Source organism: Varanus komodoensis, unplaced genomic scaffold, assembly GCF_004798865.1.
Source record: "Varanus komodoensis strain SLA01 unplaced genomic scaffold, ASM479886v1 scaffold61, whole genome shotgun sequence".
In the NCBI taxonomy this organism is placed as follows: Eukaryota; Metazoa; Chordata; class Lepidosauria; order Squamata; family Varanidae; genus Varanus; species Varanus komodoensis.
Window position 1 is genome coordinate 2,063,690 of NW_025336236.1, and position 19,302 is coordinate 2,082,991.

Here is a 19,302-nt window from a genome sequence, read left to right on the forward strand (position 1 = left end):
ATTGCTCAAACCATCTTAGAATTTTTCATTCCCTTCTTTTGACTCACTGTAAAATTACTCAGGTGCCCATCCATATTAAATTGTTCATCTTTAATTATAGGTGTTAAAGGTTTTTTCATCTTGCAAATTTCATAATGGATGCTAAATGACTGCATAAGAGCAGTCCTTGAACACTCTCAAAATTATACATGCCACCTGTTTTTCCAGAGTAATCTGACCTTTAATGTTACTTTTCCTTTTAAATCGAATGTTTAGTATGGGGAGATTTTTTTAAATTGGCAAAAATATATGCAGTAAAATACACTGACACAGATACAAATAACAAGCACACAAGAAAAGAAAAGAAATGTTTTCTACATACTTGCAGGCCCATCTGAAACACTGAGTGGCCCATAAAATTAGCGAGCATTCGAATTAAAGCTGCACCCTGCAAACACAATTCATAAAAGAATATGTTGGATTCTTTTCTACACAAACATTTTCATAGTAAAACCAATGTGAAATATGCATTTATTCCAATATTCTATTTCAAAACCAATTATAGATATTGTTAATTAGTACATTTAGAACTATTACAAAATAAAGTATTTTCATTCATCCTGCACTTTTTACAAACTCCCATATTTCTGTTAAATGATTTGTAGAAACAAAACTCAAGCTAGAACAAGTATGAAATGTGGTTAGTTGGAAGTTACTTGCTAATAAACTGCAACATGTACATGTAGATATTACAATATAGAGTGACGCATTAGAAAAGCAAATTATTTTTCTCAGGTAGCAAAACCACTACTTATTCACCTCAAGAAAAAATGTATAGTACATTTTGAAATAAAACATAATAAAATTGTGATGCAGTAACTTGGAAGCGAGTGTATACCAGATTGCCTTGGCTGAGAAAAACTACATATAGCCATGGAGGTCTCCAAATCAGTTCCATCCTCTAAAGCACTTAATCTGCACACTGGGGTCCTGCTCTGTGTACACAAAGGCCTTGTCAGTGGTAACCCCAAACTATGGGTTAGTATCACGTACATAAACCTCCAGGCTCTGCTCCGGCACTGAATCACATTTTGCTTGTCCCTGGTTTAGCGAAACAAGCCTGGAACATTAGATTGTAATGGACTTTTCCTCTTAAACCATAACAATAGTTTGACCAGTTTGGGGCATAATTGTTCCAATTCTGAGGATAATTAATTTTTGAAGTGTAAAAAAGCTGTCTATAGTGGCTTTGGAAAACCAAAGAGCTCATAATTATATTACAAACCATATTTTTTAAATCTATTGTTTTGGTGCTTTGTAGCTACAGTAGGCATATTTTTTAAAGGTATGTTATTCTTTCATTAGGTTTCAGCATCTGTGGGGATAGGGGACATGGAAGGAGTGTTCACAGGTGAAAGTGGAACACAGACTTTTTGAAGTTGCCCACCAAGACCATAGCGAAGGGTTAGCTGCAGCTTTGTCTTCAGAGTTGTTAAATGTTTGATGACTAAAACCTTCCAATCTCTTCCTTGCAGCTTCACCAGAGGAGCTGGTCACTTATGCATATCCACTTGAGCAGCTGGAAGATAGTGCTGACTTTCAACTTTGTAATTATGAGATTTCTACTGACAGAGTACGGAATAGTGGTTAGACTGGACAGAGCAAGGCAGGGTCCAAAGAAAATCCAAACCTTACTGTTTATAAGTTCATAAGTTTATAAGTTCATTCGGAATTCTTAGACTATCCACAGCTATCTTCTGTAGTAGTAATCTGCAGGCTAGTCTGGCCCATGTTTATACCAAACTAGAATCATAAGGCACATTCCAATGAAAGAAACCAGGTGGTTTGTTTTTGTAGCTTTGATACACAAGTCAATCACTGAGATTTAAATAGATTGGAAGCTTGGTAGAGTAATCCTATTCAGGCTGGGGACTAATCACCACTTCCTAAGCCCTGCTGGACTCAAACAGACCAGAAGATGACATTTTACCTTCTTTCCTCTTTCTGTCACCAGTTGACATTCTTTTAAATGTTTGCCTCCTCTTAAATTTGAACTGATTCAAAATAGGAGGGAAAATTACTATGTTGGTTCCAGGTATGTTACAGTCTGCAAATAGGGGGCCAGGGGAGCTTTAGAACCAGTGGATCCAAAATATCTCCTGATAAACCACTGAAACATCCCCTTTTTGCCTTTATCACCCGTTTAGCACTTGTGGTAAAGCACGGCACCAAGGGAAGACCACGTCACTGTGCCAAAATGAAGCCAATCCTTATTCGTCTTTCTACTGAGACTCATGTTTTTGTACTCCATTACAAATTAGTCTATTTTATTTGCATGGACTAGCTAAGAACTACTGCAGCCTGTCTAGAATACTAACTAGGATCACATAATGAATCTGTAATAAACACAATGGTATCTGCCACTCATTTTTCATCTACAGACAATTTTCAGTCAAGTAAATCAATAGCACTGGACTTACTTCACTAAAAGATCATAAGGAAATTACAATTAGCCCCCACATTTATAATGGAAGGGTGAAAGAACTACAGCCTGTCACTCTAAAATAGACAAATGCACTCAGAGTGACAAAACTGTGGTGACAAGTTGACATAAAAGCAAGTCTCAAAGTGAATTCACAATAGCTGAAAACAGGGGGCTAGATCCAGTTTAAAATTATAATGCAGTCCTATGTGTCTTTAATACTTACGGTCCTGAATGAGACTTATTCCAGGTAAATGTGTCCATGATTTCAACCTTAGCCCTGCTGTCCCATCATATATAGTCCCAACCAATGGGAAACAAACTAGCCATGATTAACTTAATTCCAGTAGAACTAATATTTGACTCACTTATCCTGAGTCTAAACTAGAATGTCAGCCTACACTGTCAGCATACAAGAATACCAACTGCTTGGTACATCATGTAATAAGAACAAGGCAGAGGGTTCCCAGAGCTCTAAAACATGAAATCACTGTTGTGAATCCAGCTGTAAGGCAGCTTTTTGCAACATACCAGATTCCTAGTAGAAGTGTTAAAACAAAAACCTTTAAGCATGGAAAATGCCAAGCGACATGTCCATGGGCACAGTGGTCCCCAGAAGCACTCTTACTGTTAGATTGAAGTCATCTCCTAATTGTTTCTTCTCGTAAGGTCCACGTCCACATGAAAACAAGTGGACAGGGCCTGAAACTGCTTAGCAGCAGTGGCAATGGAACCAGCTTTTTTCCTCTCTAAGGGGCACAGCATGCTTTTCTCACTCCACAACAGGGGAATCCAAGCACATCCAAGCAGTATGTGAATCTTCTTTCATTTCAATAAAAACATTTCTAAAATCAATGCACACCATATATTTCCAGAAATCCAGACTGACCTGTGATCTCAAATCCACTCCACAAATGAGGACTCACAGGTTATAAAGCATTCACACAAGAAGCTGCACATTATTTCCGCCGTTTGAATGGCAGCCAACAGGCAATATCCAAGGCACTTTTACAGAATAATCATTTTGTTGACACTACACAGACACAGCTGGATGCCAATATGAAATTTAGCTTATTAGGAAATTCACAGCAGGAATTAAAGTTAGAGAACAAAGCATGTCAAACTTGGATCATAAAAATGGCATTTAAAAAATCCTTTCATAACATTAGGAAATTAAATTTGAAGTGCCTTCGTGAATTCCTTTAAAATATGTTCTGATCATTTTCCTAATCATAAACAAACGCACAAGGAAGCTTGATAGGTATCAGTGTGATCTCTGTGCTAGCAGTACTTGCTCCAGTTCTTCAGACTGTCTTCCTGAAACGATCATTTCAGGCATAGGTGTCTGCCCTCCATCTTCTACAATGAAAACATACTCAAAAAATTCACAGCTTCCTGGCAATCCCCTAATGCTTATTCAGTCCTCTTTTAAGTCAGGTCTCATCCAGCAGACCAACTGGTCCATAGCCCTTTTCCTGCTATTGATGAATTTTAAAGATTTTTATAGTTAATCTTAATGATAATCGGAATTCCTTTTTTGCATCCCTGATTGTTTCCTTGCCTTCCTTTGTGCAAGTTTGCTCTCCTCATTTTGGAAAGACTTCCATTTTCTGAAGGAAACCTTCTTTTCTCTAATAAGTTCTTTGATACTACTTGTCAGCAGTATCAAGCCACTAACCTTTTGGACTTGTTGCCTTTCCCAACCTGTAGTATATATGGTGGTTTTGCGTAACCCACAAGGATTCTGGAGAGAGCTGACCTTCTTGACTTTACCTTTCAGTTTCTTTTTACAAGTCCCCTCATTTTAGAGAAGATTCCTCTTTTGAAGTCAAGTGTACTAGACTGGCAATTTTCTACTTAAATACCAATTACATTTTGATAATACTCTAGTCATGGTTCCCAATCAGTTCAGCAACACTTGCATCTTGCTCTAGGTCCTGGGACTCAGTCTTAAATAGTCCAGGATCGCCTCCTTTCTGGTCAGTTTCATGGTGAACTAGCCTAGGACACAAGCATTTAAAGCACTGGGAAACTCTACATCTTTTGTGACTGGAACCTAAAGAGCAGATTGCAACCTGCCCTACCTCTAAGGAGCATGGAAATGCCTATGATCTTCATCAGTATCCGCCAGGCAGAAAAGGGCACTTGCCAGGGCAATTGTATAGCATACCATCTCCCTGGGATGCTTGAGGTTTTCCTGCCCAACGAAGAGGCTTGTGCCAGCTTAACGGTGCGTGCTTGTCTGTCATGTGTTCAGTGAATAAGCATTTGCATGCCTCTTCTGAAATGGATGGTGAAGTCACCAAGAGTTCTGCAATATTTCACAGGAGGAAAGAAACTGCTTTTTCCTGAATAGTTAAGAGACTGCTGTATGATTTATCTGAGAAAACATGGAGAAATCTATCTGAGAGAGAATGAAAAAATGCAGTTCTGCCTCCTGGTGCAGTTTACAGCACTGAACAATTCTTCTCTGGGATAGTTGTTGACATGCTAAAGATAGAATAACTCTTTGATAAAATGATCAGAAGAGGAAGCTGCATGAATACAATCTGACAGTGCATCTGGAAGAAACATGTCTATATTTCATATTTATCTGTCATGCTCATAAAGGATACACTTTCCTGGTGGAATATAGTTGTTAATGGTACAAGCTATGGATGCAGAGATAAACACACTGGGTTGCTTTCAGAAATCCACTATAGACCAGCTCCCAACTGTACTACGGGAAGATTTATACTGACCTACTTGACTAGGACGGTGTATGGATATTGTTTGAGGCTCTTTGAATACTAGCTAAAACACGGTATAAATGTTAATTGCTTTTATATGGCTCTGTGAACACCCAATCTAGATGAGTGTTTGGTTTTGTTCAAGCCATGGGCTGCAAAGTCATTTACTAAGGTCCTGTGCATCTCAACTGTTACCAGTTTCTTCCTGTTAAGAAGACAAGGTATCCAAACATTTTAGGGCCAACGCTAACATTTAGAATAAAAAGCTGAAAATTAGAGTGCACATTCATTTGACAGCTTTGATAAATGTACAAGCCATGCAAATGAATGGGGCTGACTGTAACCCTTTGAATTCAAAGGAGTAGGGCAGAAACGTAGGGCAGAAATAGTGTGGAGGTGCAGGTCCCACTTCTACCACTCTCTAAAACACTTTGGATGGCTGGTTTCTGCTTCTAAGTTATCACGAGCAGGCTTCTGTCTCCCTTTTGACTTTTCCAGCAGACTCAGACAAGAATTTTTTTACAGAGAAAGATTTGTGAGTTAAAGTATGGCACAAATCAAAGTAGAATTTGATGCCAACATCCTCTCCTTCCCACCCTTTCATAAAACATTCAGACTCATCCCTCATCGAAGTGGGGATGTTGGACACTTCTTACCTGATCTTGCTTCACCTGTTGGCTGCTCACAGGTTCAAGGAAGTTTCCTCAATCTCTTCCCCCAGTCTCTGAAATGCCCTCCTCCTTTTCCAAGGGGTGGTGGCTGTTCTTGCACTCTTCCTGAGAATCTTCCCTAAGATTCCATGAAACTGTAAACTCATCCACTCAGCTCTACCTCTCTGCCTCCTCCTCAGAATGACTCTATCTGAGAAAACTGTAATGTGGGCCCCCTTCTACATCAGTGCCTTGCCCTGGAGCACAAGGAGAAGAGGCTGAGGTGCTGCTGGATATTCCCTGCCCCACAGTACACCCACAAGCCCTGGAATTGTCACCCATGCAGTTCTTTCCATGCCAGCTGCAAGGGAAAACTAAGGGTACTGAGCCCCTGCTCAGACGATGGTGCAAATATTCAAGGTTGAAGCAGGGGCACTGAATTCTCCTCTGGCCATCTAGACTCTGTTTTAGGATTGCCCCTAAAAGTCCCCAAAAATCAACCCTGTCAAAAAGCTGCCATATTGATCTAAAAACACAAGACATATTTTAAATATTTGTTTAGTTAATCAAAGCATTTTTATCCCACTCTTCAGCCAAGGTGAAATGAGACCATCACCTCCTCCTGGAAGTGACTAAAAGATATGACATGAAAGGAGAGGGTCGCCCAAGAGTCCTTCTTCTGATGGTGTCAGCAAACCAAAAAGTTCTTAACAAACCAAACTGAATGTTTTCAAAGACTCAAATCATTAGATGATTTCAAATGATGCTTTGGATAATATTTTTAAACCAATGGTTTGGGGTATTTTGATCAGAACTATCAAAATAATATATTTTGTCATTTTCAGCTTTTTCTTCTGCATGTCCAAGTCAAACAATGTTTTAACGCATTATTTGTCTAGCTTTACTTGGAAAACAAACTACACATTATCAAACTACACATGATTCTTGTTCAAGCACATTTGCTTGATTTCAAGGATGTGTAATTAACAGTAAAGTAGCTTCTTTTAAATTTGAAGTTAGAAGACTCAATGCAGTCATCCATTGGTGCAACCCACTCCCATAATCTTCCCTTCTGGACTTCTAAAGAAAGAAACTGGAAGAGCAAGCGAAAGACACAACCATCCACACTAACTACACTACAGAACCTGAAGAGATTTTGAAGATCCAAAATGGGGGATATTTCTATGCTACTTTACATTCCACACTTTCAGTTGGGCTGAGCATGGAGAGGTAGCACATCTGTGCACATTTTCCCTTCTCTGATTGTTTTGGATGGGTGGATGACAAAGATGCCTCCCTCAGAGATTCCTATACTTGGAACTAGCGTCAAAAACAGACAAAATGTGGATGGTATTCCACTATTGTTATGCTCAGGACTATAAAGTCTGTATTGGCTTTAAGTTATTAGAAGTCAACGCCTTTCTAGAATTTTATACATGAGTTTGAAAAATGAGGAAAATAAACATAAGCAAACGTGTCCTTTGCTTATGTTCATTTTCAAGAGAAAATAAACATAAGCAAACATGTCCTTCAAAAGGATTTAAAAATATGCCCCACTCACTTGCTGTGAGTGGAAAAATGAAGCACAAGCTGCTTGGTTGTCTGGACAAAATGTAGCAGGGACTTTATTTATATCAGCAGTTTTGTATAAGCCCCTCCGCTGGCACCGCTCTTATGTGTTCTGACACTACTGACAAGGACAAAAGCACATTATATTTTTTCATTAAGCATCCTTATGAGAATATCTTCAAGGATGGGCAGACACAAGAGGTTGATGAAATTATTTACACAGATGGGCCATCACTGAAGTTCAAGTACAATACTGAATAGGAATAGTACTTAAATCCTTGTCAAAACTTCTATTTCTTCATTAATTTAGACATCAAACTTACACCATACACTAAAATAGCCTCCCAAGTAAAACAAAAATGCTCACTGGGATAAAATCATACTAGCAAAACATGCTTTCACCAGTTCCACAGAAGAAAACTATTTATTTCAGGTAATATGATTTTGCCAATGGAGACAGAGAATGAAGGAAAGGGCCTGAGTATTTGGTGACAGAAAGGAAAGCTGGCAGGCTACTTTATACATTGCTTACAGGAGACAAAATGCAAGGGGCAGTCTTTAAAAGCAGCAGAATAAGCAGGCTTTGGGCAGGATCCAACTGAACCCCAGCACTAAGTAGGTGTAACTTCAGGAACTTACACTGCACTAGCATAATAAACTTCTAACAAAACGCCAGTAGTATTGCTTTGGCCAGAGAATCCTGCTGCGTCAGCTAATGCTATTGGCATTGAGTTGCGGTAACATGAAGCGAAAAAACGCACCCTCCTTCCATGCTAACATGCATCTGGCTGCTGCCCCCAGAAGCCTGCTGTTCCTAACATTAACAACTACAGGTGAGCTGCTTATTAAGATTACAAGCTCAATGAATACTGCTTCATATAGTTAGCCGTACACTGACACATGGGCCATGGGACCAGGGAACAGTTGTGCTGATTTTAACCACAGTATCTCTCCTTTTTGGGGGTGAGAAATACTTTATACAGCCAAATTCAGTACTTCTCAAACAACCTAACAATCTGTGGGCCCTTCAAACTGTAGCTAAGTCATATAAAGTATGTGCAGCTCTTCTCTATATAAAGCCAGGATAATCTTCTAGCCTCTTCTGCAAAGAAACTGTGTTCAATACACTTTGCATGGGCTTGCTTGATCTTCGCTGTTTGCTGTTGTCTCAGTGCTATTTTTGCACCATTTCTATTTTGAATTCTAGCTACTTCTGAAATAAGAATAAGGCAAAAATAGGCGGTAAGGAAGAAGAGCAAGAAAAACAATCCCGAGAAATTAAAAGTATGTCCCACCCGCCACCCCCCGTCAGCATAGAGCTGCTATGTGAAACAGCTGATCAGTGGTCAAGTGAGCACACCCCCACACTGAGGTTTATTTATTTTTAAACTGTGGTTCTCAAAGATTTGTATTTAATACAGCTGAGCTGAATTTTTGCTCCTGAAATTTTCCGGAAGAAAAGCAAGGATATAATAAAGCTTCACAAAAACTGCCCAAACATTTTTCCTGACTGATATCAGTAGCAATATGCAGGGCTTCTTTTCTTCCCCTGTTGATTTGCTCAGGTAATTTTTGAGCATGTGCGGTCAACTTTCTTCTTCAACAGCACCAATCATTAACCATCAATGGCCTTACAGGTTACATAAAGAAGTTGCAGTACCATGTATGTCGCAGCCAGACCTGGCTGCATAAAGTTAAACAAAGCAGTATTTGGGAAGGGAATATTTCTGAGGCAAAATGTTGCCTCTTGTCTTGTTTTGAGGCAGGATACGGTGGCAAGAAGGGAGTGCTTGGTGTACCTCCCAAGATGGATGTGATCTCTTTTTCCATGGGATGCAAATCTGAATGTGTATCCCTACCCACGTCTGATGGAATTGGTTATGCGTAACATGAGCAGAAAGCTGTATGGGAACCACTGAGATCAGCTCAGATACCCTTGCAACGGGGCTGAATTCTTTCTGCTCTTGGGGCTTTTCAGGTACACAGAAATATAGTCAAAGCAGACATCTCAGCAATTGTTTTTACACATCACAAAATCAATGCAAATAATGTTGTGTTGGCTGAGTTAATCATTTATGTAGAATTGATGCTTTTGATATGTGAAAACATTTTATACTTGCATGAACACTCCATGATTTCATTAGCTATTAGATTTTTCTGGAAGGGAAATGCAGTCATGCTTTTGCTGTAGTAGATGATCAGATATTCTCTGGGAGATGCTTGTGCTCCTGGTTTTGTTAGCCTTGTATTCTTCTTCAGAAAAACTGTTCCATACAGCACATGGTATCTGTGCATATAACTGCATAAAACCTCCATCTGGCCATATGACAGATGTCAGAAATTAGAATTTGTATACTTGGAATTTAATCCACAGAGCGCTGAAGCTCTGTAGATACAGAACTCTAGCACTATGTTCAACCTTTTTTCTTCATCTTTGCTAGTCTTCTACTTTTGACACTGACTAGTTTCAGAGTGTCAGTGATGGAGCCAAAAAGATATTCTTGGTTTTCACATATTTAGTCTACATTTAAATCAATGACTTAACACTGAAAACAACTTTAGATGTACTACTTACAGTTCTTCCCATGAACAGACATGAACTGTGGGGGGTCAGAGTTCCCTACATTCTTCCTAGGAGATTCCTCTCTCCCCAACACACACCACTACCTGATTAGATTCATTAGGCCATCAATATGAAATGTCAAAAACATCCATGTTACATTCAAAGGCTGCTCTGCACTAATGCAAAGCTCTTCAGCCCATTGTAAATCAGAGAAAACAGTTTCTCACTGATCCCCCATATCTACTACACCTGAGAATTAGGATGCCCTCTGGAACATCATAGCAAGCAGGAAGGCAGGAGGGTTTGGCACACCCAAGGTGCTCTGCCCAATGCAGATGGGTGTGTTGTACAAGTGGGTCTGAAGATACAAATGAAAGCTGCAGACAATCTAAGAGAGGAACGTATATTTATAGAAAACATATTAAATTGCAGTGCAATTGCAGACCCACCATTAAGGGTGCTTTACACACTTCAGTCAGTTCAGAAGAACTTACACTTATAACATGCACTAACGTAATACGTGGGGCAGATACCTTCATTTATTTACTGTATCTACACTGCACAAACGTGCTGCTGAAAGCTGCCATCAATTACAGCTTCTTCCAAGTCCAGGATGCTCTTGCAGTTAAAATGCTCTTCCCTGGAATGTAATATGTGAATGTTTCCAAGTGATGGCCTTGTAGTCTAATGCCTCCTAAAGTTCCTAAGATGTCATAACTTTGCATTATACCTTGTAAGGCACATCTTCACAGTGCTCCAAGGGGAAAAAAAAAAAAAACCTGGTTCTATTATCAATCTATTTTAGAATTTGATATACCATTTCTCATTTTAAAAGCTATGAATCGTTTACATTATCATTATTGTTTTAATTATTTAAAAAGACCTAAATATTAAAGTACAAGTTATTAATTCATTATTAAAATAAATTATTGTCTGACATTTATTATATATTTATTTAATTTTTGCACATCAATATGAACTATAATTGCCAATTTTAGAGCTGGTAGTACCAAATGATGCTTTAAAAGGATTTATTCAAACAGTATAGAAAAACGTTCAAATGGAAGCACTATTTCTTCAATCCGTATATCTGTTTCAGTCTGCTGCTGAATATAAGTTAATATGCTCTCTGAGAGCTTTGCATCATATAGTTTCTACACATGTGTAGCCATGGGGAGCATAAAATACAAATGACAAGTACATTTAGTCCCACAGATAACTGAGCAGTAAGAATATTAATGGTTTTCTCTTCAAAGTGCAGGAAGAAAAGGGAGAATCAAGACAATGGCCTAAAATACCTAAAATGAACTGCTTTATTCAGAATGTTCAATGGGAATGTTAGTAGTAACATTCCTGTTAGACACTATATTTAATCAAGTGTATCTTGGTGCTTTTGTTTTTATTAAGAATACAATTAGAGGAAAATTAAACACAAAAACAAAAAAAGCAGGGGGGGGGGTTTAAAGCAAACCAATCTTACAAGTAGAAATGCTAACATTTACTCTTAAATACTGCCTCTCCAGCAGGTTAACCTATCCATTGGCTGACCTGCAATGATATCAAGGTAGTTTATGATATTCTAACCGCTATAAGAATGAATCAATTCACACAATATTGACCAACAGTGCAGCTTCTGGAAAGAAAGTGAAAGTAGACGGAAAGCAGATAAAGTATTTCAGTGCTTTAGAGAGGCAATAAGGATGAAGGCCGATAAGAAAGATATATAAGGGGGAAGTGTGGTTGGAGAAAAGGGAACATAAGATACTTTAAGGTGCCAGCAGTGCATGTAACTCCCATGAAGAATATGAGCCACACCAAATAAAGGGGGAACTTCCCAATCCCAGTTATGATGAATAGACATAATTGCAGTAGGAAAAGACAATGCCAATTACACTTGGCATGCATTCATATTAGTTTTCTGTTTCTACTGATAATCATTGCATCCCCAGAGGAAAAGGGAAGAAATCCTTCAAACTAAGGGAAAATATCAGAATTTAATCGACCAGATCCAAATCATGGGAATGGTAATGATAATCTAGCCTTCACAGATTTATCCATCCAAGTACCTAGAGTGCAATTTAAAAAAAATAAATATGATCAATAAATGAATGTTCATTTAAAACCAATACAAGAAAATTAAACATTTTAAACTGTTCAATGACAACTTACTTGTTAATCATCCAACACTTCTGGTCCACTTATAAAATTGATGTTCATTGGTGTAAGTGACCTCTGCGCTACACCAGTAAGATATGCTGTTGCAATTGGTTTTCATAGAAACCAGTCACACCAGGTTGTAAAGTGCATAGACTGCTTGGTCACTTTTACTAGTGTGATGTCAACTACCCAAGTTCAGAGGAAGCTTGATTGATATTAACAGGTGAATTGTGAAATGAATTTCACAATAATTGTTCTGAAACTTCTGTGCACTTGTTTCAGACAGCTCTTTTAAAGAGCAAATATCAGAAGCATAATAATTATAATGAAATGTTTTTAATGAAAAGTTCCTATCAATGACATAATGGACAATGAGCTTCTCCCTCTGTTAAATGTAACCAAAAAGCTACATTTGTGCATATGCATCATTCATAAAATTTATTCTCTTATTTGGAATGTTAAAGGGTTTGTGTCTATATTCTGTTCTAACCGTCTGATACAGTCTTGTCACAGTAAATCATGGTGGACCAAATGCCTCCTGTTTAAGATTTGATTGCAAACAAAAAACAAAAATCATGGAGGGCCAATTGCAGCATTTTTCTTGCTGCTGAAGAATCAAAACTATCACACCTGTTGCAATAAATACCAGAAAAATACAATAAATATGTTTTTTTTTTCCTATTCCCACCTTTTTATAGGCAATCCAGTCGAAGACCCTGTCAATGTCCGTGGCTTGCTGCACTTCCTGTGATACCGGGTGTGAACTAGTCAGGCCATCCAGCAGCATCACTTCATGCAAGACATCTGTCAGAAACCTCTGCTTCTCCTGAAATACAGCAAGACATACTCACACCTTTTCAATTACACAAAGAAAATGCAACACTGTGAAGACAGCAGTTTCAACATTACCTTTTGAATGCACTTCTGATCCCTGATATCTAATCAATTGTGCTTTAGGAAAGCGCAGTAGTTCCCCATGCAGGTCTTTCATGCATGAATGAGAATTCCCAGAGATTTTTAGAGCAGAACCACTGTATCTTTAATAAATGCACCAGTAGATTAAAATATGGTATGTGTTGAAACGTGGTGGTGGAGGAGAGCTTTGTGAATGCTCTGTTCTGGCTGAAAGTCAAACAAGAAGGTTCTAGAGCAAATCAGGCCAGAGATTTCCCTAGTGGCAGAACTGACAAAACTGAGACTGACACATTTTGGGCACATCATGAGAAGGCAAGATTCACTGGAAAAGACAATCCTGCTAGGGAAGGACAAAAACGAAAGAAAAGGGAAACCAAATATGAGATGGATTGACTCCATAAAGGAAGTCAAAGCCTCGAATTTACAAAAGTTCAACAGGGCTGTTATGGATAGAACATTCTGGAAGTCTTCATTCATAGGGTTGCCATAAATCAGAAACTTATTTCTAAATGCAGACAACTGTAAGGGGGCAAAACTTTACTATGGAGTATGGCGTCCTTACACTGCTTCCTATACATACTACACAAAATCTGAGGAATGTCAGGGAATTAAATGCCTTTAATGCTAAGAGGGTGCATTTTGCTGATACATGTATTTATAGGCCGCATATAACTGCTGAGGCCTTCCTGCCATAGCCACACTCTGGCAAGGGTTAAGCAACCTTAGCACAAGTTCCCATGTATATCCATATGAAGGAGGCTATGCTGGTTAAGACTTATTTAATAAACCATCCTTAAATTATATAATCTCATGTCTACATTATGAACTTTTTAAAAACTGATAATGATCCACTCATATAAGCACTGTTCTGGGTGCTTTGAGTCTTTTTTTTTCATTTGTAAAAATGAATTACAAGCAGATAAAATAGCAATTTATACATATGTGATGTGTAACTACTTTATGTGATTATACCCAGGGCTTTTTTTTGTCATAGAATGCACCAGAACAGTGTTCCAGCACCATTTTTTGATGGATTTTTCCAAGTGATTGTGAATTGTCCTGTTGGGTGTAGCAGGTCGGCAGCAAAAATAATTAAAATAGTGCTTGCGGGCTGCTTGTGTGTCTGCGTTGATTGTGAGGGTGCTGCTTGGCTTGGGATGCTGCTCGGCTTGGGATTGGTCGTGTGGTCGCGTGCTGAGTTCTTACTGCTGGCGACGACTATTATGTTTATGTGTGTGTAGAGTGACTGGCTATGTGCAAAAGATAAATAAGTTCTTTATTTCAAAAAAAGTTGGTGAATTGAAAATCTTTTTTAGTGTAAAAGTGTGACCCCAGGACATGAGTTCCAACACTTTTTTTTAACAAAAAAAGCACTGATTATACATATGGAAATGTTCTGGTTATCAATGTGCTAATTCAAGTATATTGTAAATCAACAGAAAAGGTGTTCCATTGATAATCCATCTGGAAATTCATTTTTATGTCAAAATGCATCAAAGTACAAGATATGTGCTAGAGCTTATTTTATATTTAAACTTTTGAAGCACTAATAATCTAACACACACATGGCACTTTTAATCTGAGCATGTTGGGTTTGCACTTGAACAAAAATGCAGTAGGTTATAACTTACCTTTGCTAAATATGTTATTTGAACAAGTTTCTTGCTACTTCACAAGAATCAAAATAGATTACCCTTTTAGTAATGGAGAGTTCAGATTGAAATTAAGAAACAAGATTAAATGTAGGTGCATTTAGAGGTAGGTTGTTTAATTTAAGTATGCCAAATGCATGTCTTTCAAATACACCTGGTGGAAACTGAGTATCTGAAGACCTTACACTAATGAATATTGAAGTTTGATTCTTTGGACATGATGACAGAAGCCTTGCATCTTTAAAGCTTTTGAGAGCAAGGATACCTACCAAGAAAAGTATTTTTTGCAGTTTTGCTACTCCTGTAGATCCTCAAAACAATGAAAACACAATACACTAAACACAAGTAAATTCTTGGGCAAATGTAATTTATTTCAGAAAATGGGCTATTTCCAGGTCTTATTATCATCTTGGAGAAAACTAATGAAGAACTTACAATTGCTCAGTAACATGAACAAAGTCATTGATCTACATCCTTCTGCAAAAAACAGTAATTTATAAAATCTAACTCTTTCACAGTTAAAAAGCAAAATAGTTGTAGTTAAAATAAATGAGAATGTAACTGTTCCTCTTTGCTACCTTTGTCAATATAAAATGTACCTACAAAACTAAACAGAGAAATATGGTCCAACAGAGAGTTTCAGCAATATTTGTATCTGATACTTAAAACAAAAACAAAAACTGCTACTTTTTTTCTCAAGCTTCATGGAAGTTTATTTTTAATGCATATGCACATACACTTATCATGATAAAAATAATATAATTTAAGAGTCACTATTCCTGGTTTTATATTACTTATTGAGGCATAAACAACACCTTCTGATCATTAGCATGACAATAATGTAATATTTGAGCCAGGCATTTGAAAAATAGTTTTCAAAACATAATATGAAATAGCAAGACAAAAGTATTTAAGAGTGAAACAGCAACTGAATTGCATCCAATAAGAGAACAAAAGGAATAGCACAATGTAAGTCATAACTGATAATTAGTATACATAAGAGATCAAAGGCCTAAGCGTTAAAAGAACATCATTGTATTAGAACAGCCATTCAAACAGTTCACAGATTAAAGAGACCTGCTTGAATTGTATTTAATAAGGTCTTTCTATTCTCCAAATCATATTCCTGACAAAATGTATCACATCTTTTCCAGAAAAAATACTTCTATTAGCAAGTAGAAATATGCAAGATCTTACTACCTTTTACATATTTTGTATATAGAAAGATTAATGTAGGAGAACTTTGACAAGCTAGAGGTTAAAATCTAGGAACTCCCTAATGGTCATATTCAGTACATAAAAGGACTGAGTTGTTTTGTCTGTGCTTTGCTCATCTTTTAGCTATTATCCTCCAACCTCATAGCAATGTGCAAAATCACTGATATTTGAGGTGCATCACTGATAGTTCCATCTTTAAAATGGGAGTGCTTATCTCAATAATATATTAGAGTAACAGATACTGACCTCCAAAACATTTTTGGTGAATATAGATAGAATTAGAATTAATCTATCTCAGTTCTAATCCAGTACACTGGAGACACAGAGCAAATAATTATACTATTACAGAACTATATTTATACAGACGATCCCTATCAAAGTAATTACATAATAAATGAAACAAAGGAAAACTAGATAAACTCAAGTCTCAATTATTTTCATGTACAGCTCAGCTTTTTCCAAAGGAAACCTACCACCTGTTCTCCATCCAACTTATTCTGTAACTTGTGCCTTCCATTATCAAGGCTTAAATTTATGCATACCACAATCTAAATGTATCTTTGGATACCTCGGTGTACACTCCACCACATCTCAAAAGATTTCTCCATTCATTATAGGAAAGAGGGAAACTCCTTTCATCATACTGGCTTTCTTTATCCCAGTTTAGTTCCTTATAATATGGATTATCAGAAAAAATGGAAAATAATGTCTAGACATTTTCATTTTCATGTCACCTCCAGCATTTTGTAATGTGAGGAAGCCAGAAGTGGCTTTCTGTTTACAGCAAATACAGCAATCATCTACCAATCATCTGCATCTGTCAGATTGCAACCAAGTGGCCTTTCGTACTCAGATTCCTCGCCCTGATCAGTTCTAGCATCTTCATATTGGATCTTTTTCCCAAATGGATTGCATTTGGTTCCCACTACACCACAAGAGATATGGTGAGGGAGCAGATGTACAGTTACAGCAAAGCAAGAGCTTTGAAGCATATTTTCATATCAATCAAGACAGCCTTTGGGCTATTGGGCAGGATAAAAATGTATTAAATAAATAAACAGCAGTTTGACCTATTTTCCCATACAACATTGATTCAAAGGGAAACCCCGTGCTTAAAGAATGACAAAAATGTTTGTTCGGTGCACTTAGAAGGCCAGCCTGTTTTTGCCTTAGATCTGTTGATCCTGATGGTGGTTGTAGGACATTTTCTACTTCCCATGCTAACGATACATCGGTTTGATGGCAGCATGTGCAGTTGAAAAATTTGTTAGCATCTAGGCTCAGCCCTGCTGCTTTTATGGCTTTAGCACTGCCCGTTTTATTGGAAGCACTGACTGAGGTTGATCAACTATATCAGCCAACAATCTATGTGTATAAATACTGGTGGATAAATAAATACAATCTATGTGTATAAATATTGATGAATAAAACAATACAAGGAATGATATGCTATGATGATATATGATACACAGGATCTTAATCAAGAATGGAATAATGAATCAGAGCACCCAATCTTACTCAAATCAATAGAATTGACTGAGGTAATGGATCTTAGGTTATGTTTAATTCAGCAAAAATTGTTGTTTTGAATATATGACCATCATGTCTTTTTGATTAAATCAGCCAATTGTTGGTGGTGCAATGCAGCTAATGTGTCTCTTATTTACGCATGTTGGCTATGCCCAATGGCTACTTTTCCTTTTGGAGGAGGTAATAAATCAGATAAATTCTGGGATGGCAATTTATTTATTTGTTTGTTTGTTTACGGCTTTTCCACACTGTCAGCTATTCAGAAGACTCTCAAGATGGTTTACCGAAGCTAAAAACAACAGGACAGTTTTAAAAAATAAAGACAAAGGGAAAACGCTGTCATTTTCCTTGGAATTTCAGTGCCGCAGCTTGCTAGCTACTTCAGCAGGACATCAAATAACCTTTTCCCTTTGCCTAGCAAGTACTAATGATGTTTTGCTACCATTGATTTTTCACTAGCACTATGACAGCATTAATTAATACCCTGAACTGTTTTCAGTAAGCATAATTCAGGTAAAAATAGTAATTTCAAATAGCAGATACAACATCAACTATATTCCAAAAAATATAGAGAAAAGTGCTTTACTCTATGTGTTTCATTGTTTGGATTGTGCTCAACTTTTCCAGATTTGAGAGAAAACAACAAAAATGCATGAACATTTTAATCAGCATTGTTTGTTTGTTTTCAGATGCAATGGGGGAAGCTTCTTTTTCCAGCATTCTAGGATCATTACCATAAGTCCAATTCACAGGGCAGTATGATATGGCACCTTTATAACCACACACAGAGAAGAGACCCAAACTCATTCCAAATTGACCCAAAGGGAGTTGGCTCCTCACAAGTGTCGTCATTTTCTCCCCATTTCCTTTCCAACCAAGATTGGACAGCGAGATGAGAGAGAGCTGCTTTGTATACAGCCCAGTATGGCCAATTCATTAGCATGATTACACGCAAATGAAGAAAAGTCAGAATCCCTTCATAATTGATGGCTCAAGGGAGAGCTGCGACAAAACTTAATAAATATGAACTTTTAAAAATGAAATACTCCTAATAGGTAAATAATTTGTATACTTTCATTCTGAAAAGGTCCAGACAAGTGAAAATACTAATGTTAAGCAATGTTTTCATTGAACTAGTAACTAGAAATTTCTATGTCTGGTTATATGCTTCACTGTTTCCTCCACATACTTGTCAAGTTCATACAGAAAGAGATCTTTCAGTGGCTGAAAAGAGGAAAATAATACCAGAAGGTTACTTCAGTGACTGATTACTTGGGTAAGATGTAAACTCCATGTAATATTAATTAAAACTTTCCTTTTCAAATTATTTGGAGCCCTTAACCAAGAACAAAGAGATGAAAGAAGCATTTTCAAAAAGAACGTGGGAAAATGAAGCTATGGCTGTCCCCATGGTGAGAAAGCATGATATTTTGTTGGGCTGGAAGGATCAAGCAAGCTACAACTCCAAATATAATATACCAAAATAATAATGAAGTAAGTCAGGTCCATCCATTTCTTAAAATCTGCTTCCAGAACTTTTAATACAATTTTTCTGACGTGTCTTGAGAGTCTTACTTACTGAAGGAGATAAAATGTTTTAGCAGGCAGTTTAAGTCAAAGAAATGTGTGAGTTTAATCACACCCTTCTTTTTTATTATTTTAATCCAGCCCATGAAGGAGATAGGCAATTGAGACCATTCATCAGCGTCTTGGGCTGTGCACTTTGAGATGCTCTGCATATTTAGTTTAATGAACTTTAGTTTAATGACTTTCCATTAATATTTATTTTTATGCTTAAACAAGTCTGCTCAGCACAGGTTTTATAAAAAGAAAATGAGGATATGCAGATATTTCAGAA

The 19,302-nt window shown here is 37.3% G+C and overlaps 1 protein-coding gene across 1 annotated transcript in view; it reads right to left on the bottom strand.

The window, feature by feature from the left end:
- The window catches only part of TRHDE (thyrotropin releasing hormone degrading enzyme), a 467,798-nt gene that overhangs the window by 104,307 nt on the left and 344,189 nt on the right, over nt 1–19,302 (bottom strand). Inside the window, exons 6-7 of the mRNA XM_044449813.1 lie at nt 12,818–12,955; nt 362–427 (exon numbers count right to left, since the gene is read on the bottom strand). Coding sequence (XP_044305748.1) covers nt 362–427; nt 12,818–12,955 — 204 coding nt within the window. The remainder of the gene's footprint in view (nt 1–361; nt 428–12,817; nt 12,956–19,302) is intronic.